This window comes from Nomascus leucogenys, chromosome 15 (assembly GCF_006542625.1).
Source record: "Nomascus leucogenys isolate Asia chromosome 15, Asia_NLE_v1, whole genome shotgun sequence".
Classification (NCBI taxonomy): Eukaryota; Metazoa; Chordata; class Mammalia; order Primates; family Hylobatidae; genus Nomascus; species Nomascus leucogenys.
The window spans coordinates 62,326,726-62,348,670 of NC_044395.1; the positions used below are offsets into that span (position 1 = coordinate 62,326,726).

General features: G+C 35.6%; 1 protein-coding gene across 1 annotated transcript in view; it reads left to right on the top strand.

The window, feature by feature from the left end:
* PGM2L1 (phosphoglucomutase 2 like 1) overlaps positions 1–21,945 on the top strand; it is a 67,811-nt gene that overhangs the window by 8,538 nt on the left and 37,328 nt on the right. The window contains exons 2-5 of the mRNA XM_030828950.1: positions 14,989–15,156; positions 17,750–17,856; positions 18,893–18,977; positions 21,216–21,299. Of these exons, the coding sequence (XP_030684810.1) occupies positions 14,989–15,156; positions 17,750–17,856; positions 18,893–18,977; positions 21,216–21,299 (444 nt within the window). The remainder of the gene's footprint in view (positions 1–14,988; positions 15,157–17,749; positions 17,857–18,892; positions 18,978–21,215; positions 21,300–21,945) is intronic.

The window sequence follows — 21,945 nt, forward strand, 5'->3', positions numbered from 1 at the left end:
TGGAACCCGGGAGGTGGAGGCTGCAGTGAGCCAAGATCACGCCACTGCACTCCAGCCTGGGTGACAGAGCGAGACTCCATCTCAAAAAAAGTAAATTTTTAAAAAAGTATTTTTCCTATCTCTTCCTCTCCTCTTATTTAAAAAATCAGAAAGAATATGGAGAATCTAATAAAACGGAATTTATCATCATTTGATTCTTCCAGGTTTTACTTGTGAGATACATTGAATTAACAAAAGAATATACATCTTATTATATTTCATTAGCTCAGGGTTTTTGTTTTGTTTTGTTTTGTAGAGAAACAGGGTCTCACCCTGTCACCTAGGCTAGAGTGCAGTATGATCATAGCTCACTGCAGCCTCCTGGGCTCAAGTGACCCTCCCACCTCAGTTTCCCGAGTGGCTGGAACTACAGGCACAAGCCACCACACCTGGTTACATTAGCTTAGATTTCATTGATAATCCCTGGATAATCTAAATCAGAATTCTTTCATCCTTCCTTTTGGAGAGACAGCACAATTGGCTTGTCTCATGGAGAAACCTGTTGTTACCTAATTTATGTCTGTTTGGTTTTTTAGAAATATTTCCCCTCAAAATAAAAGGTTGAGTAGTAATTTAGTGCAGATTTTACTGAAGGAGTGTTGTTTTCATTAGTCAACTGTGGTCTGCATTACTACTAATTAGTACTGAGGCTGCTGCCCTCTAGTGTCGGGAATTAATGGAGAAAATGATCTATGCTGGTGAATAGACAGGAAGGCAGTGAGATAGTGTCGCCAGACCTCATAAGATCTTTTACACCAAGTCATTTAATGAGCAGTGCATCTTACCAAACAAAACAATGGAAATGGTCATATTTAATGCCTTAAAGAGTATGAAGACTATAATATGGTAAATGAAAAATACCATATCTCTCTGATTCAAAGATATTTTAATGTCTACCTTGTTAGAAAACCTCTTTAATGTAAGTAGCGGTTTTATGTTGTGTTTCTGCTTCAGAATTTTTTCAAGTCATTTTCTCTCTGAAATATTTCATTATTTATATAAGTAAAAATGAGGAAAAAACCTAAGTGTCCATGAATAAATAAATGGTAACATAAACTGGAACACTCTGGAGTGAAAAGAATAGCATGGCTCTATATGTATTAAAATGACCTCCAAGATATGTAGATATAAAGAGAGATATAGATACATAGGTATATAGGTTTATTTTTTTTTATTTTATTTTATCATAGTAAGAACACTTAACATGAGATTTACTCTCTTAACAGATTTTCCAGTATTCAATACAGTATGGTTAACTGTAGGTACAGTGCTGTACAGCATATCTCTATAGTGAATTCATCTGGCTTAACTGCAACTTTATGCCCCTTGCTTAGCAACTCTCCATTCCTCCTTCCCTCCCAGCATCTGGCAACCACCATTCCACTCTTTAATTCTATGAATTTGACTATTTTAGATACCTCATATAAGTGAAATCATGCAGTATTTGGCCCTCTGTGCAAGATATACGTGAAATAAGCAAGTTATAGAACAACAAGTACAATTTGATGCCATATATATAAAAAAAGAGTTAAAGCAAAACTGCATTTTACAAGTATGTAGATGTGTAGTAAAGGTCTGGAAGAATGTATTACAAACTGTAAGCGGCACCTCTAAAGGTGGGGTCTGGGAATGAGAGTAATGGTCAACGATCAATGTCTGTAGCTTTATCTGTATTATTAGTATTTTTAAAATAAGAGAAATGTGTTACTGTAATTCATAATAATTAAAGTAAAATTTAAAATATAAATAAAAATTAAGTGGTCAACTGTCTGACATTGGCTTTTAAGGGCAATAGGAGTTCAAAGTCAGGAAGATTTTTTGTAAGAGGTAGAATTTGAGCTGGGACTTGAAGAGTAAGTAGGATACGAATAGATAATGGATATGGGGGCAAAAATTTAAAGTGGGCACATAAGAATAATAAAATGGAAAATGACACTGATCAGGGAAATGAAATTGAGCAGGAGGCATGCAGAAACCATGAACAGATTTCTTAAGTATAGCGTTATGTATTGTGCTACTATGGCGAGTAAGTATAGGTGAAGGAAAACTAGTGTTTATGAGTGATCATGTACCAGACATGGTACTTACTAGATGCTTTCATGTAGAAAGTCTCTTAATTTTCCCAAGGATTGTTTGAGGTAGTTATTTCCATTTTTTTAAGCCTATGCACAAACCCAGGCTCAGAGAAGTGTAGAGAGAGGGGACTATTTGAATCCAAGAAGGTTTCAAACTCCTCTGCCCTTTGGGATCTGACCCCAACCTTTCTAATTTTTACATTTGATGTAATGAGAAGTGAACTCTATTGCTGATTCTTGGCTGATTAATCTGGCTGCAGCATGTAATTAGGATGAGATGGAATGGAGTTATGGAGGGGATCCTAGAAACTCTCATAGAAATGTAGATATAGAAGTTTTACATAAAGATGTTTGCTTTGTAAGAAAATCAGGAAAAGAAGCCATAAGACTCACTAGCAAATTGATCTGTCTTCTTTTTAAAAAGACAGAAAATGATAGCTCCCATTTCATTAAATCATATATTTTGCTAACTTTGAATCACATCTTTTAAAAGAAAGAAATTAGAATTTAAATTCACATGTCCACCTCTCTGATTCCATTCTCCTCCCTTCTTCCTTTCCTCAAAGTAACCAAGGCATATCTAGGAATACTAGGGTTTTGTTTGATTTTCTTGTTCAGTTAAAATATCATTTTGTTTTTCACTTAAATGAAGATAACTGTGGGAGGCTGGGTGTGGTGGCTCATGCCTATAATCCCAGCATTTTGGGAGGCCAGGGCAGGAGGATCGCTTGAGCCCTGGAGTTTGAGACCAGCCTGGGCAAAATAGGGAGACCTCATCTCTACAAAAAGTAAATAAAATTAGGTGGGCGTGGTGGCATGTGCCTATAGTCTCAGCTACTTGGGAGGCTTAGGTGGGAGGATTGCTTGAGCCTGGGAGGTTGAGGCTGCAGTGAGCTGTGATGGCACCACTGCACTCCAGCCTGGGTGACAGAGTGGGACCCTACCTCAAAAAAAAAAAAATTTTTTTTTTTGACAGATATTGCCAAATTGCCTTACAGAGAGTGTGCACCAATGTATTCTTCTACCAACAATATATAAAAGTGCCTGCTTTCTCAAATTCTTGACTCTACCATGCAGTATCAAATATTTTTCTTTGCCATTGTGAAAAATAAAAATTATATTTTATCTTAGCTTTAATTTCCATTTTTCTTATAAATGAGGTTATATATTTTCGTATACTTAGAAGATAACTGTATTTCCTTTTCTATGAACTATTCGTATCTTTTGCTAGCTTTTCTATTGAGTTATTAATCTTTTCTCCTGTTTTAATGCTAAAGAAATAAGCCTTTGATTGATTTATCATGTATTACAAATGTTTTTTCTCAGTTTGTCTTTTGAATTTATATATGTAATTTTTATCATGTAGAACATAATTATAATTTTATTGACAGCATAGTATTTCACTTGGTAAATATATCATATTTAACCATTTCCTTTTTGCTGGATGTCTTAAAGTATTCTGATTTTTAAAAACTATTTTGAATAATGCTGAGAGCATCATTTTGCATATAACTTTTTCCCTTAGATTATTTCTATAACATGTAAAGATGACATATACATGATATAGAGGTATTTAACTTCTGGGAAATGCAGTCAGACCATAATTGTAGCCTAATTTCAGAAGAATATGAAATTTGGGCTTTATTGAAAAAGAAAAAGCATATTATTGTTTCCTTTCTTGGTAGTTTTCATGCTGATGGGCAGGGTTCTCCTGTTAGTAGTATTTTCACCATTTCAAAATATGCATTAAACATCAAGCCATGAATCTTTTGTCTGGTATACAGGTATATGTTAAATTAAGCATAAAACTATGGAATCTCAGTTGACAGAAACCTAGATATTATCTTATTTAAGCTCCTACTCGGAATAAAAACATGTTCTGTAGTATCCCAAATAGGTAACTTCCATATGAGAACATTTCTGGTATAATGGAGTCTTGTCTTACTTGGGAGTTAGATTCCAAAGTCAATAAATCATGTTAATGGTATAAAATTTTAAAATCACCCTTGTAAACCCTTAAATTGTCCAAGAACTACAAGATACATGATTTCAAGTATCTATCCTTATATAGTAATATATGAGAATATGTAACATATGTAGTAATGTGCCATATATAATAGAGCACATACACAAAATACAATTTTAATATTTAGGAGGCAGGGCTAAATACATATAGTGGAGTACATGTAAGTTAAGTGTAATAAAGCCATACTATATAGTGCAGTGTTGTAGGGTAGAAAGATTTCTGCTTCTAGAAATGACAGATGAGGTAATTTGGACAATCTTCCTCCAACAACTGGAAAAAATAGATAAAATATAGATTTAAAAATCTGTTTGAAGGTGTTATTTAATGTTAGTCAAGAGTTTCCAGTTCAAGATTTGGAAGAAGAAGGAAATTCCAGGCTATAATCTAGAAGAAGACAGAAATTCAGAGAGCTGAGTTTAGTATTTAGGGCCACTTTTGCCCAGGGCACATTTACTGATCAGGATAGGCAGCTAAGAAGATTGGCAGTCTTTTTGTTAGCCTTGCTAGTATAGCGGGACAAAAAATGGAATCTAGGCCCTACTGCGGGTGGAGACCCTGAAAACACTCTTACTTTAGGTTAGAAGTTCAAAGGGCTTCCCTGTGAATGCTGGTGAACTCAAAGTAAACACTCCTCGTACAGACTATATTCCAGTTTTGAGTCATTTGGATGGCTTGGAAATTGGATTAAAGTGAACCTAGATTGCTAGTGCGTTCAGCTGCCTAAGAAAAGCAAAACAACAAACAAGCAAACAACAACAACAAGTTTCCTGGAGGGAGGTAGCTTCATCTTAGTTTCCAAATTATTCCTACTAATAATATTTTAAATATAATACCTAATATTACAAAAATAATATAAATATAATAGTACAGAGTCAAAGATAACCAAACATATAAGGAAGCAAGTCAACATAGACAAGAACCTGCAGAAACAACAGATAATGCAAACTGACCTGCAAGGGCTCCTATATTTATCAAATGTAGACTTTAAAATAACTAAGATTGTCAAGATCAAGAAGAAAAAAGATTAAAATTGAGCAGAGAGCAGAAGTAAGAGTAATCTCATAAGTTAAATTGGTGGAGAAATGAAAATAATACAAAAAGAGTAAATTTTTAAAAATAGAAATTCTGAAACTGAAGAAATACAATAACCAAAATTGAGAATTCAATGAACAAATTTAACAACACTTTAGAGAGGAATCAGAGAGAGAATTAACAAACTACAAGACAGGTCAGTGAAAAATATTCAGAACAAAGCATGGAATGACAAAAAGATGGGGGGAGAAGTGGGGGAGTAAAAGAGAGGCTATGAGACATAAGATGATACAGGAAAAGGTCTAACATGCTATTCATTGGAATCTCTTAAGGAGAGGAAAGAGATAGTTACTATGAAATTTCCTAAACCGATGAATGACATTAATCCACAGGTTAAGAGTTTGGGGTTACAAAGGAATATAAATCATTCTATTATAAAGATATATGTACACGTATGTTCATTGCAGCACTATTCACAATAACAAAGACATGGAATCAACCCAAATGCCCATCGGTGATGGACTGGATAAACAAAATGTAATAGATATATATATATATGTAAATATATATATATATATACACACAATGTAATAGATAATATATAAAATGTAATAGATATATATCTCCATAGAATACTATGTATACATAAAAAGGATTGAGATCATGTTCTTTGTAAGGACGTGGATGGAGCTGGAAGCCATTATCCTCAGCAAACTAACACAGCAACAGAAAACTGAACACCGCATATTCTCACTTACAAGGGGAGCTGAACAATGAGAACACATCGACACGGGGAGGGGAACAACACACATTGGGGCCTGTCCGGGAGGCGTGGGGAGGGAGAGCATCAGGATAAATAGCTAAGGCATGTGGGGCTTAATACCTAGGTGATGGATTGATAAGTGCAGCAGACCACCATGGCACACATTTACCTATGTAATCGGCACATGTATCTGGAATATAAAATAAAGTAAAATTTTAAATAAATAAGAGTTTGGGGTTAATTTGTATTCTGTAAACTTTTCTCCTTGATTACATAAGTAATCCTTCCCTATAAAGATATAAGGAACAATCACATTTTTTTTTAGTTTTGTTTTTCTGTGCATTTATGTGTATTTTAAAAATATGGAATTGTATTGCACGTATGGTTTATATACTTACCCCCTTAATATATCTAAGTGTTTTTGCATATTAAAATTCTATTGTGATTTTTAATACATTATTTTAATGTATTATTACATCAGCCTTTTTATTTAACCAGTTTTCTGTTAACATGTGGCTTGCTTACTTTTTTATTATTATTAACATTACTTTAGTGAATATCTTTATGACTAAATCATAACGTGCATCCGTAAGTATTTCCTTGGGATAAATTTCTAGAAGTAGAATTGCTAAAACAAAGACTATTTAATATTTAAGCTACTTAAAACATTGGCAAATTGTCATCTGAGATGTTGTATCGATTTATAGTCCCTCTGTAGCAGATTGTATTTTTAAAGATGGCTGCACCTATATGTCCCATTCCACATGCTCTTCTTATTGTGTGACTTTGGTACTCCTCAATTGAAAGGTGGGATCTGTGTTCCCTCTGCTGGAAGCTGGGTGGACCTTTGTAACTGTCTAAAGAAATACAGTACAAAGCAGGTGCGGTGGCTCATGCCTGTAATCTCGGCACTTTGGGAGGTTGAGGTGGGAGTATTGCCTGAAGCTAGGAGTTCAAGCCCAGCCTGGGCAACATGGCAAGACCCAATCTCTACAAAAAATTAAAAGTTAGCCAGGCATAGTGGTGTATGCCTGTAGTCCCAGCTACTTGGGAGGCTGAGGTAGGAAGATTGCTTGAGCCTGGGAGGCGGAGGCTGCAGTGAGCTGTGTTTGCACCACTGTACTCCAGCCTAGGTGACAGAGTGATACTCTGCCTCAAAAAAATAAAAATAAAAATAATAAATACAGTGCAGTGGAAGCTAACCTGCGTTTCAGAGCTAGGCCATAAAAGGTAATATGACTTCCGCTTGGCTTGCTTGCTCATGGGACACTTGCCTTTGGAACCCAACATTGCAAGGAAACCGAGGCCACAGGAGTGGCCTCTGTAGGTGTTCCATTTGATGGCCTCCACTAGGCCCCAGCCTACAGTCAGCATCACTGCCAGATAGACAAGCCTACAGCAGGACACAGACAAGCCATTCTGACTGTGCCCTTTCTGAATTCCTAACCCATAGAAACTGTGAAAGAGAATTAATGATTATTGATTGAAACCATTAAGTTTAGAGTGGTTTCTTACTAAGCCATAGCAATAAATATACTCTCATTCTCCAGCACTGGGCTTATTCCTTTTAAAAACTCTTAATCAAGTTTTAGGTGAAAAAATGGTATCTTGTTTTGATTTTCATTTCCTTGGTTACTAGAGTTAATTTTCATTCCCCAGCACTGGGCTTACTCATTTTAAAAATTCTTAATAAATTTTTAGGTGAAAAATGGTATCTTGTTTTAATTTTCATTTCCTAGATTACTATTGGTGTGGGGGGAAGCAATGGTTAGCGTGCTGGGTATAGATATTATTTCAAACTCAGTAAGTCTAATACTGAACTCATTATCTCTCTACTCCCAACTTGTTCCTCACCCTCCTTGCTCCACAATCCAACTCTTACTAATCTTTCACTCTTCAGTTCAATTATTACTTACACTGGGTGTAGTGGCTTCACACCTGTAATTCTAGCACTTTGGGGAGGCCAAGGCAGGAGGATCACTTGAGCCCAGGAGGTCCATGAGCTGATATATCCCCACTGTACTCCAGCCTGAGCAACAGAACGAGACTCTGTCTCAAGAAAAAAAAAAAGACAAAAACACAAACAAACAACCCTACAAATACGCCAAAGTTTCAGTGGCTTATACAGTTAAAGTTTATTTCTTGCTCACATTACAGCCCAGGGCTGGTCCATGAGGTAGGAGGTAAAGGAGGGAGATTTTGCTCCGTGAAATCATTTATCCCATCTTGTTGCTACATACTCCTCTAGGTCCTTAGAGTCCTCTCTGTTTAATGGGTAAATGGGGAAAGAGGAGTGGTGGGGGAGTAGGTCTGGGGCTAGGCATGGAAGTGGTGCACATCTCTTTCATATCCAGTGACCACAACTCTGTCACACGGTCTCATTTAGCTCCAAGGGAGGCTGGCCATGGTGCCCAGGGAGAAGAGTAGAACACAATTACTGTTTTTTACAGGTGAGGATACTGGAGTGAAATTACCTGTTCCAGTTCATAAAGCTAGTAATGATGCTACTGGAGCCCTTGAACTTAGTATACTTAGTGCCTCACATGATCACTTACTGACAAAACCTGTAGAGTTTGAAAAGTTAATCTCAAAAATCATCACATCTGCTTGGAATCTAAAGTCTAAGGAAAGGTGAAGTGACTTGTTCAGGATGATCTAGCTAAGCAGTTTCTAACTCAAGATCAGGGCCAAACCTTCTAGAATTATAGTTCAGTGATCTTTCTCCTGCAGTGGTCTACTGAGCACATTAGCCAACAATTGGATTCTTTGTTGGTCAAGAAAAGTATGATGTGTCAGAATATTTGTAGAAAGGCAATAAACATTTGAAATATTTTATGTTGACTACCTTATATGAGAAATATTTTTTACTTAAAACTTAACAGAGACAAGTTTGACTATGTCATTGAACAGTAAAATTGAGCTCAATGTATGTGCTTTGTTAAAATTATAGTTTTTTAAAAAAAGGTATTTTTTGAAATAATAATTAACTTTTTTTAATTTTTCACACTAATTTGGTATATCTAATATTCATAAGTGATAATATTTCAAGGATTATTTTCTGCTTTGGGGGTACTTAGTACTTCATTTCGTGGATATGATTTTTGTGTTTATTAAGCAATTATTCAAATAAATCTCATTTTATATGATGAGTATATTTTATATTCAAGTTTTTTATCTAAGCCAAATTTATGTTAATTTCTACCAATTTTTTAAAGTTAGGGAAATTAAATTTAGAATTACACAAAAATTATTTAAATAGGAAAGAATGATTAGTTTAGCATGAATATATTTTGGACTTAATAAGGAAACATCTGATTTAGAAAAGCTGTTCTGCTCCAAGACTCTAGACTTGGATCTTCAAATTGGCTTACCCTCAGAAGTAAATGTCAGCTGTGTTTACCTTTCAGATTTTCAGATTGCACTTTCCTATTTTAACTTCTGGTTAGAAATAAACTTTGAAATTTGTTTGTCTTTCATTCAAGATGAGGGGCAAAATAATAAATAGATAAAATAAAAATGTTTTTCTCTGTAGTTATATAAAACTGGTATTTATTATTTAGACACAAACCTCTGTCAGTAACATTTAAAAATGTTATGTACAATTTTGCAACTTTAGAAGTATTTGAGTTATTAAGAGTCAATTTTGTATATTGGCTCCCCTTTAGATGTATAACAATATTAGAATTTGGGATTTTTTTTTTAGACAGAGTTTCACTCTTGTTGTCCAGGCTGGAGTGCAAATGGCATGATCTCCGCTCACTGTAACCTCCGCCTCCCAGGTTCAAGCAATTCTGCTCCAGCCTCCCGAATAGCTGGGATTACAGGTGCCCACCACCATGCCTGGCTAATTTTTTGTATTTTTAGTAGAGGCGGGGTTTCACCATGTTGTCCAGGCTGGTCTCAAACTCCTGACCTCATGTAAGCCATCCACCTCAGCCTCCCAAAGTGCTGGGATTACAAGCATAAGCCACCGCGCCCAGCCTGAATTTGGGATTTTTAATATATATTATGTTCTTTTAGATCTGTTCCAGTCTTCTAAACAATGCAATTCATGTGTTTGAGTTTATTTAAGCTGTTAGGTTTTGTACTAGAATACTAATAGAGTAGATTCAAATTGTGTTAGAATTATTAAAATAGTAGGTTTATAAGATAAGTAGGAAAAAAGATTTACAGGCAAACTCTTTAATATGGTTTGGCTGTTTTGTCCCCTGTAAATCTCATGTTGAAATGTGACCTCCAGTGTTGGAGGTGGGTCCTGGTGGGAGGCGTTTGGGTCATGGAGGTGGTTCCCTCATGAATAGCTTGGTTCTCTGCTGGTGATAATAAGGAGTTGTTACTCTGTTAGTTCACATGAGGGCTGATTGTTGAAGAGCCTGGCAGCTCTCTTTTGTTCCCTCCTTCACCATGCGATAGGCTGGCTATCCTTCCCTTCTGCGATGACTAAAAGCTTCCTGGGCCTCACCAGAAGTGGAGCAGATGCTGGTGCTATGCTTGTACAGGCTGCAGAACCATGAGCCAAGTAAACCTTATTTCTTTATAAATTACCCAGCCTCAAGTATTCCTTTATACCAATGCAGACAAACTAACGCACTTCTCATTGGCAAACTTAATTTTTTTTTACACTCTTTTATACACATTTATATTTATTATACATAAATAACATAGAAGTCCCTAGTTATGAACAGAATAGGTTCAGAAAACTTGGGCAAGTTCAAAATGATCCTTCATAAGTGAATGTTAATGCTTTCACTGGTCAGCAGGCAGAGTTGATGTGAATTTTGGTCTGGTGCGTAACCTTCTTCACATCTGTGAAAGTTTGTAAGAAGTTAATTTTTTTTAAGTGGTTTTAGAAAAATCAATTCTTTCATGTTTTCTTTGAATTTGGGCCTTATGGTTCTACAATATAGAAAAAAGAAAACTCCACAAGTATTATGTAAGAAGATACTTTCTTTTCTTCATTTCAGCCATGTAAAGTTGAAGCAAACCATAGGATTAGAACCTAAAGGAAAATTTTTGGTATACAGGTAAAATTTGAAAATAATGCATGGCTTTTTTTCTATATTCTGCACCTTACTGATTTCATACTAAACAATTAGCTTTATTACTGATGAAGTACAGAGAAATGCTAGTAGTCACTAAGATCTTTTGGATTTTCTGCAGGATTACATTTTTGGAGTACTAAAATTGTTAGGATTCTAAGATATGCTAGTTAAAAGCAAATTTATTTCAGATTGAATGCATTTACTTTCTAAATAATTAATTTTCATTTTCTATAATAGGTCAGTGTGTATATTTCTTTTTCTTCTTTTTTTTTTTTTTATTGAGACAGAGTCTTACTGTGTTGCCCAGGCTGGAATGCAGTGGCGTGATCTCAGCTCACTAAAACCTCTGTCTCCCTAGTTCAAGTGATTCTCCTGCCTCAGCCTCCCAAGTAGCTGGACTACAGGCACACGCTACCATGCCCAGCTAATTTTTGTATTTTTAGTAGAGACAAGGTTTTGCCATGTTGGCCAGACCGATCTTGAACTCCTGACCTCAGGTGATCCACCCGCCTCGACCTCCCAAAGTGCTGGGATTACAGATGTGAGCCAGTGTGCCCAGCCTGATGTGTATGTTTCTTGAAAGCAGGTCAGTCAAATAGTTTTCCTACTGTCTTCCTCCTCTTTTTTTTTCCTGACTAGGCTTCTACCCTCAAGTAACCAATGAATTGTAAATAAGAGAGCACATTCAGAAAGCAAACGATAATTTGCATTTGAGAGAACGCCAATATATGTTTTATAGATTCAGATCTTATCAGTAGCTTTCTGTGAATGGGAAAAGGAGAGCAATTTGTGAGGTAAAAAATTATTCACATAGACACACAAGTAGTGGTTTTTCTCAGCCGTCATGAATACCTAACTAGTTTTTAACCATAAAAAAGTAATATATACATAAAATATCCAAACAGAATCATGGCTGTCCAATAAAAATAAGTCACTTTTCTACTTGAAACTCCATGCGTAATATCCCCTTCAGAGGTAATCACTATTTTTAGTCTCTTATATTTGCATGGAATATGTCTAGATGATGTATAAATATACACATACCTCTTTTTATAGAAATGAAAACACTGTATATACTCTTCTGCTCTCCTTTTCATTTACTATACCTGAGTTCTACATGAAAATTTCATTTAAAAATAATTAGTTGGCCAGGCGCGGTGGCCCACGCCTGTAATCCCAGCACTTTGGGAGGCTGAGGCGGGCAGATCATGAAGTCAGAAGATCAAGACCATCCTGGCTAACACGGTGAAACCTCGTCTCTACTAAAAGTACAAAAAATTGGCCGGGCGTGGTGGCGGGCACCTGTAGTCCAGCTACTCGGGAGGCTGAGGCAGGAGAATGATGTGAACCCGAGAGGCGGAACTTGCAGTGAGCCAAGATCGCGCCACTGCACGCCAGCATGGGCGACAGAGCGAGACTCCGTCTCAAAAAAAAAAACATAAAAATAATAATAATAATTAGCTTATAATTCTTTAGAATCTTCATATAGTTTATAAAATCGTAGTGATATAATGACTTTAGCAAAAAAATACAAATGTAAGTTCATCTGAATGGAGAATATGTGATAATTATGGCTACGTAGATAGCTTTTTAGGTTATATTTTTAAAAGTTTATAACAACATCTAAATTAATGTCCACTGTTAAATAGTGGATAAATCTGAGTATAAAGTAGATTTCAAATGCCTGTTGTCATAATTATTTAGCTCTTTTTGCCATACAAATGTATTTATTATGTCTAGCATATCATGATTCTTTACTCATTTTTTTCTCTAACTTACAAGCTTTTCAACAACCAGGAATTAGGTTAGTACTGGTTGTGAAGTCTGTAACTGGGAATGGAATTTTTAGGCCCTACTCTAGTAGATGTGCAGTTAAACATTAGGAAGTATACTCAGTAACCAACAGCATTTATGTCTGGTGGATCATTTATATGTGTGTGTGTGTGTATACATATGTATATACACATACATATATGCATATGTGTATATACACATACATACTCATTAGATATATATGCATATACTATATATACATACTACATATATACACATATATACATACTGTATATATACACACATATGTACTATATACACATATATACTATATATACATAATATATATGCACACACTATACTTGTAATAAAAAGGAATATCATTTTGCTTTGTAACTGGAGTTAAATTGTTATCAGAAGCATTATTAACAGCTCCAACACAATTATTTTGTTTGTTTGTAGTGAGATGGTATAGGCTTTAGAGCCAGACCAGCCTAGGTTCCCATCCTGTCTAAATTTCCAGTGCCAACTCAGTGATACTAGGCTCCCTCTCTAAATCTTAGTTTCTTCATCTACACCATAGTAATATTAATAATAATACTACCCATACAGATTCTGCAGTGAACATTCTTATATGAATAAATGTTATTGTTCATGTGAAGGTATTTTTGTGGACAGAAATCTATGGGCCAAAAGGCCTGTGCAATTTAAAATTTGATACTTGCTGTAAAACCACTGTAAAAAGACTATCCCAATTTACATTCCTACTAGCAGGGTATGACAGTGCTATGTACCCTCTAAACGTGAAGAGTCTATTCAATTTTTGCCATTCTTATGCCCATCTTTAAATGTTAGCCCTCTTCAACTCTCTTTGACCTCTCTATGAAATCTAGTGGTATCTTAGACATGATAGTATCCCAGATATTGTTATTCATATTTTCCCTTAATAGCTATTCATATTTTTATGTAGGTTATTTGTTAGTGTGTGCAATTTATAAAACAGAAACTCCTTGAGTCTAGATTTTATATATCATCCATTAGTTTTAAGCAGATTAAAATTTCAGTTAATCTCATTCAGCTTCTCATTAGTTTGGCCATGTACTCTGGTTACTTTAATTTCTACTATAACCAGAAAACCATTTTGTTTAAATTGTATATTAATATGTTTTTATGTATTTCTAAGGAAAAATATGCTGTAATATTTAGCACCTTTTATGTGCACTGGTTTATTATTCTGAATATTCATTATCATTGTACATACTATAGATGTTGAAGAAGTAAATAGAATGGACTCAATTCATATTAATCTTGAAGAGAGAAGTTATGTTTCATCTTACTTCCTTAATATTTGACTTTTCCAAAAAGAAAATACTAGAAAATTCCATGTAAGTCTTACTGTTATTATAATTGCATTTCTGTTTGAAATTTGATATTCTTTTGTGAAGCACCATTTTCAGTGACAGGTATTCTTGAGATTTATGAAAATATAGTTAAAGTACATGACAATGAAATACAGAATCCCAAATATAGATGTTGGCATGCCCTGCCTCACAAACCGTGTTTGGAATGAATTTGTATTCTCATTCTTAATTAAGTTCACACTTAACACATAAAACGTTTTTATGGTCAACTTGTGCCATAGATAAATTGAATCCTTTTCTGTGATTTTTAAGGAGTAGAAATTTTTAAGGAGTAGAATTCATTTTGAATTGCAGAGGTCTAGGTAGGTAACTGGTAGGCATGTTTTGATGGTATTTATCCAGTAGTGTCTCTATTTCTCTTAAAACTTAATGTATTAGCCAAGCGTAGTGGCACATGCCTGTAGTCCCAGCTACTCAAGAGGCTGAGGTTAGATCACTTGAGCCCAGGAGTTTGAGGTTACAGTGAACTATGATTGAAACCTAACATAGACTCTAACTTAATTGATGTCCTTTTTTACTAAGAGGTTTATTTTGGATTCAAAGCTCTTAAATATCAATTATTTTAAAAGAACATTCTTTGATATGCATACAAATGCTATAAAATTAAAAGATATATAAATCACCCTCAACAGGCCCTTTCTCCTTGGGGACTCAGTGAATGGCAGGTATTATTTTATTATACATACAAAGAAGTAGCACTGTGGAATTTATATTGAATGTTGAACCTTGTGATATGTACATATTGACCCCTCAGAAGGGCTTAATATTAGGACTCTGCTTGGATTCCTGGTTAAGTTTTAATACTTCTTTTTTATAGAATCCCAAAACAAAAGAGCAGATTGAAAACCTGTTACGGAATGGGATGAACAAGGAGCTGCGAGATCGTCTTTGTTGCCGAATGACTTTTGGGACTGCAGGACTTCGTTCTGCCATGGGGGCAGGGTTTTGCTATATTAATGACCTTACAGTAATACAGTCAACACAGGTAAGTATTATAAAGTATTAAGAGTGTACTTTTGACTGGACATGGTGGCTCATGCCTGTAATCCCAGCAGTTTGGGATGCTGAGGCAGGCGGATCACGAGGTCAAGAGATCGAGATCATCCTGGCCAACATGGTGAAACCCCTTCTCTACTAAAAATACAAAAATTAGGTGGGCATGATGGCATGTGCTTGTAGTCCCAGCTACCCGGGAGGCTAAGGCAGGAGAATCGCTTGAACCTGGGAGTAGGAGGTTGCAGTGAGCCGAGATTGCGCCACTGCATTCCAGCCTGGCAACAGAGCAAGACTCCGTCTCAAAAAAACAAAGTGTACTTCTTCTCAGTCGGTTTGTTTTTTTTTTTGGCTTTATAAATTAGGTAGTGCCATTCTAAATGCACACACACACAAAACTTTATTTCCCAGAAGTTACTGTTATGTAAGTAAAAACTGTAGACTCAATTCTGACCTTTAGTCTTGCCCAAGATTTTAGAAGTCATTTATGTATCTTCATGGTCACAGACTGACTTTCTGATTAAGAGTTATTTTGGTTGCCATTGTCAACTTCTTAACAATGTTGCTTTGCATTTGAAGCCAAGAAATGTATATTAGCATATCCAATTCATACAAAGAAACAAACTTAGATAGAAGAAACTAATTACTCATTTTGGCATATGGCCATTTATAAAGGTTAACCAGAGTATTTGGAAAATTTAGTTGAAAATATTTTCCTTTATCACATATCCTTTATGTGGTTTTCTATATCCACATGAGAGTTAATATTAGTTGTGTAATATGATACAATTTGTTTTACTTCTCTCCATTGTTATGCAGCTCACTCTAGAAACAAATTGCTTCTCTTTGCAGTGAATTATCCTGTTTCAAATAACTATACTTTTGAGGCCAATAATGTATTTAGCTTATACTAAAAATAGTTCTGGGCTAGAGAATTGTTCAGTAGACATAATTCTAATTGATACTCCCAAACAGTAAATCATCTTTAACCTTATTCTGAGAGAATTCTCTAAAGCCAAAGCCTAATGCAGGGGTAGGAGAGAAGGAATGACAGGATGGTTGCATAGGTAGGATACCTGCCCTCCTTCCTCACCCATCCCTTCCCCTGTTCCTCAACCAGAGATGCTTTAGTTCATTCTTTTGTTACACATTTAGTCTCTTCATATGCTTTCATTTGAAGTGAAGATTTCTTGACTTTACAAAAAGGGGTGGGGGAGGTGTTTGAAAAGCAATTTCTACAGAAGTGCACATTTTCACTGGATTTGGGATTCCATGGTGTGAAGTGGAAAAGCCGGATGGAATCTGATTCTTAAGCCCTAGCCCTTTCCAGACTCTATTAGGTTGGTACAAAAGTAATTGAGGTTTTGGTCATTTTTTTAATGGCAAAAACTACAATTACTTTTCCACCAACCTAATACATATAGGGAAATAAGATGCATTCTGATAGCAGAGATTAATATGAGAGTCTATGAGGTTTTAGGATAGTATCATCATTAGAAATAAGTTGTTGAATCTAGCTGATATACTAAGCATGCACTCACTCATAGCTTATAGGTTGGGAAAATTAATTGTACTTGAGAGACTCAGGCACCAGAAGTCACTGGGGCTTTGTTTGCTGCTACCACATACTTATTTAGCAGTGCCTGCCATATAATAGGTCTTCAATAAATCAGTATAACTTAGTTTTAGTTGAATGAATGGCCTTAGGCATGACATTACATGGAGCTTTAATCTTGTCTCCTATTCTTAAAAGAAATATTGAAAGAGACCAAATTAGAAATGGTGTCTGCATTTCTTTCTTTTCAGGGTGTTAGGATTACATGTCCCATCTTTTATATGGAACTAATTTTAAAGGACTGTAATAATATAAAATGTTAAAATGTTATTTTTAGATATTAAAGTATTTATTAAAGTTAACAAATCATTCATAAGATAGTTAAATGGTTTTAGTTTGTCATTGTGATGTTGTCAATATGAAATACTTTATTTCATTATTTTGTCATCCATGACTGCAAATTTTCCTAGTCTATGGTATTATTTTTCTGTGAGATTTTAAAACCAAAGAATTACAAATGGGATCAACCATCATAAGAAATGTTCTAGTGAAGAACTGTGTTGCTGATTAAAAATGTCTGCATCATAAATAGGTCAAAGTTTTTGGTTAAGTTCAATCATATGCTCTAGCAAGGACTTAAGACAATTAAAATTCTGTTCTCTAGAGCCTTCAGACAAGAAACAATTTATGTGGGCTCTTCTAATCTTTTTTTTTTTTAGCTTATTGACGCTCATGTTTCTTCTGCTTTTCTTAACGTTTTACTTATTGTATTGGATTTAGTGGTTTAGTAGTGGTTACTAAATAGGTATTTCCATGGTATTAAATGTGTCTGAAAATCCAGGACATGTCTGTCATCTTACATTTCTGGATTGAACAGTATTGCTCCTACACTGGTAAACATGGGCATAAAGGCAGAAGCCACTTCCCTAGGAGCCAGTCAGCTGTGCAGCAAACGTAAAAATAAGAGATTCTGAGTCATATGAAATGCAAGCATCCATTAGGACTAATCTTTTGTGTTTATTTGCTTCAGGGGATGTACAAATACCTTGAGAGATGTTTCTCAGACTTCAAGCAGAGAGGCTTTGTGGTTGGGTATGACACTCGGGGTCAAGTAACTAGCAGCTGCAGCAGCCAGAGGTACAAAGTTAATTGTTTCAAAGATTAAGTTGAAATAGAATAAAACATATTTAAAACATTTTTTTGTCCAGTAGTAGGATATCTGAAACAGTAGACTGTCAGATAGAAATGTGATCACATACTAATATTTACTTTAGAGCTGAAATAGAAGAAAAAGTGTCTCAAAGAACAGCTTTAGATTTTTACAGAAAGAAGTAAAAATTTAAAATATTTAGAGTTCATATTTAGAATGACATCATAGCTTATAACTTTAATATTTTGGCAAAGGCACTGGGTAGTAGTAATTATATAGCTTATATTCTCATTATATGCCTATTAGATTAGTTTTAGGGTGTTTTTATAAATAGATAATCATGTAGTGATATCTTTCTTTGGGGGTAATAATGCATATTGAGTTTATCGAAATCTCTTATATCACTTTTTCCATTCTTTTTTTTTTTTTTTTTTTTTTTTTTTGAGACGGAGTCTCGCTCTGTCGCCCAGGCTGGAGTGCAGTGGCGCAGTCTCGGCTCACTGCAAGCTCCGCCTCCCAGGTTCACGCCATTCTCCTGCCTCAGCCTCTCCGAGTAGCTGGGACTACAGGCGCCCGCCACCACGCCCGGCTAATTTTTTGTATTTTTAGTAGAGACGGGGTTTCACTGTGGTCTCGATCTCCTGACCTCGTGATCCGCCCGCCTCGGCCTCCCAAAGTGCTGGGATTACAAGCGTGAGCCACCGCGCCCGGCCCACTTTTTCCATTCTTTTTGCCTTTTGCAGATTTCATTTCTTAGTAAAAGAGCCATCAAAAGATGAATGAGGGAAAAAGAGGAAATTGAAATATCAATTATGTTAGTTGTTAAACTCTTCTTTTAAAAAAACTTATTTATTTAAAATTTTCCAATTAGGGCATGAAGTTTAAATAATCAGTGATTATGAGAAAGGGATATATTAGGATACTATTTATTCAGACTAATTATAATATGAAACATTTATGTGGAAGGTTGGTTTTTAAAAAGTATGGTAGGTGAAGGACTAAGTGAAATCTCTCTTCTTTTAGGCTTGCTAAACTCACTGCTGCAGTCTTGCTGGCCAAAGATGTTCCTGTGTACCTTTTTTCAAGATATGTTCCTACACCTTTTGTAGTAAGTGTGTTGTGTTGGTGATCATATAGCTTGCTGCTCTTGAAAAGATTTCTTAAATCAACTAGGATTCAAATCTTTTTTGTGCATGTAGTTCTGTATTGAGTAATATAAGGGACCAATGGAAGGAAAACAAATTTTGCTTTGAGTTTATTTTCATTCAACAGACATTTGTTAAACTTAGCTAAGAACTTGATATATAAAAGTTGACAAGTCTACAGTTATAGTGGAATATGTTAATATCTTCTTTCAGAAATTGATTCATTGCGCAGACAAAAATGATGAAGGATAGATTTGAACACATTGTTAACAGGCTTGATCTGGGTGTGTGTGTGTGTGTATGTCTGTAAAAATTCTCTATTGAGTGACAGTAGGATTTACATTATTATTAAGCAGAATCACAGTCTCAGCAAATGCCAAAGAACTGCTTATCAAGCCATATACCTGGACCCCAATGCAATAAAATCAGAGATAAAAAAGCCCATAAATCTTCCCCTGTTTGGAATTTTAAAAACACATTCATAAACTATTCATGAATTAAGGAAGATAACATAATGCAGATTACCAATGACAGACAATCATTGCTTTGCACGGAGCGTGGGGGCTATAAAGACAGCTGTACAAGCGAAAACCATGCCAAGTGATCTTAATCATCAATGAGAAAAATTATGACTGTTCCATGACCTTTAACTTTTTTTTTTACCAAAACATTAAAAACACTCTTACTCTTGGTTAAAAATGTATAGGGAAAAGAAAAAACAATGATAAAACGAATGTTTATTTAGTACATTGTAATTTAAAACATTAAGAAACATTGATAACTAAAGTACTTTATTTCTTTGTAAAAAGAACTTTTCAGGAGGCCGGGGGCAATGTCTCATGCCTATAATCCCAGCACTTTGGGAGGCCAAGGTGTGTGGATCACCTGAGGTCAGGAGTTCGAGACCAGCCTGACCAACACAGCAAAACCCCATCTCTACTAAAAATACAAAAATTAGCCAGGTGTGGTGGTGCATGCCTGTAATCCCAGCTACTCAGGAGGCTGAGGCACGAGAATTGCTTGAACCTGAGAGGGAGAGATTGCAGTGAGCTGAGATTGTGCTGCTGAACTCCAGCCTGGACAGCAGAGCAAGACTCCATCTCAATAAATAAATAAATTAATAAAACCTATCAGGAGATAAACAGAGCTTGCTTCTTGTGGTTTTAATTTATTTATATTACAAGGAAGCATCTTTTCTGTGCCTTGGCAAATTGTTAATATACCTTTCTGAGTTTGGATTCACTTCCAGCATCTTATCCTTTGTTAATTTCAATGTCGTGAAATATCTCTGGGAGTTCCTTTAATGTGAAGGTTTTTTTGTTGGTGTCACTTCTTCTGGGACATCTTCATCCTTCTCATCACAGCCTCGTTCCTCGTTTAATCCATGTGTTCCCCTTCCCTACACTTCCTGGTAGTGTGTCTAAAGTCTCTCAAATGGTAGCAGTGTCAGCATTCCCACTTGTTTTCTCTGTTGGCCAATTCCCACTTTCCATTATCCATTTTTGCACACTGTCATGTGGATCTATTATTGGGAGAAAAGGAGGCAATAGAGCCACATGTTTTGCAGTTTGTGTGAGCGCTAAGTAACAGATGCTCAGTGACACCCTTTTAAAGAGTGATATGATTGATCACTCATCATGATGTGGCTCTGTTATAAATATAGGGATGTGTGGACTGAAGAGTTAGAAGCCAAGTGTGTACTTGATGCAGTTATGGTTAATATTACCATGGTAACTGAAATTTGAACGTGTTGTTGGGAGACTGGAGTTATTTTAACAAAAGCATAGTATCAGTAATTTGTGTATAGGAACTGAGCAAGGCAAGGACTGCCTGTAGGTATTTAAAAGTGAGCAATAATGAAAACAATACATAGCAAAAATTATGGGATATAACTAAAGCCCTACTTAGAGGGAAATGTATAGCCTTAATGAATATATAAGGAAAAAAAGATTTTAAAATAATGAGTTGGCTTTCACTTAACGTGTTTGTGCTAAAACAGAAAAAATCCAAAAAAGTAAAAGGAAGGAAATCTTATAATAAAGGTATGAGGAAAAATCAAGTAAATAGAAAATAAAGAGGGTATCAACAAAAGCAGTATCATACTATAATGCTTTTCCTGTTATTTAATCAAAGTTATTCTCATGTCAAATGTGTAAATAGCTGGGAAGCAAAATGGAATTATGGTGTTATTTATTTTTCAGCCATATGCAGTTCAGAAGCTCAAAGCAGTTGCAGGTGTGATGATTACTGCCTCTCACAACCGCAAGGAAGACAATGGATACAAGGTAAACCTTGGACTCCTGACCTTTGCTTATCTTATAGTTCATCTTTTTTGTTCAAATAATATGTGCTGAGTATGTTTTCTATACTGGAGAGCAGAGCTAGACGTTGGGAACAGAAAGTTAAAAACACTGAGGCTGGTCCTCAAAGAATGTGTATCCCTAATGGTATTTATTACTTCTCAATGTGTACAATTACAAAACTGTCTTCTTTAGTTCTTTTATTCCTAATTGTCCTTGATTTCTCTATCCCTTCCTAAATCCATCCTCTCTGCCATTTCATAAAGTCACATTGCAGCAAGAACTTGAAAAATGAATCGGAGTTTTCAACAACAGAACCGGAGGAATGATACCTTATCCTCACTCTCCTCTCTTTCTGACTTTCTGCTGGAGCTGCTTCTTGGCCACAGGATTCCACTTGATGGGTCAGCCTCTGTGGCAGAAAGCAGAATGGAGAAGGGTGAAAAGTGGCTCTGGAGGGGAAATAGAAGAACGCACAGTATTGAACCACCATTTGGGGCTTCTGGGTGGGTGATAAGCCTGCGTTCTTGTATTTGTTTTTCTTCTTATGTTGGAGGACTGCAGACATACCGAGCTCTGTTTTACTGGCAGAAATATTTAAATGCTAATCTAAGATTTTGGCCCTGGCCAG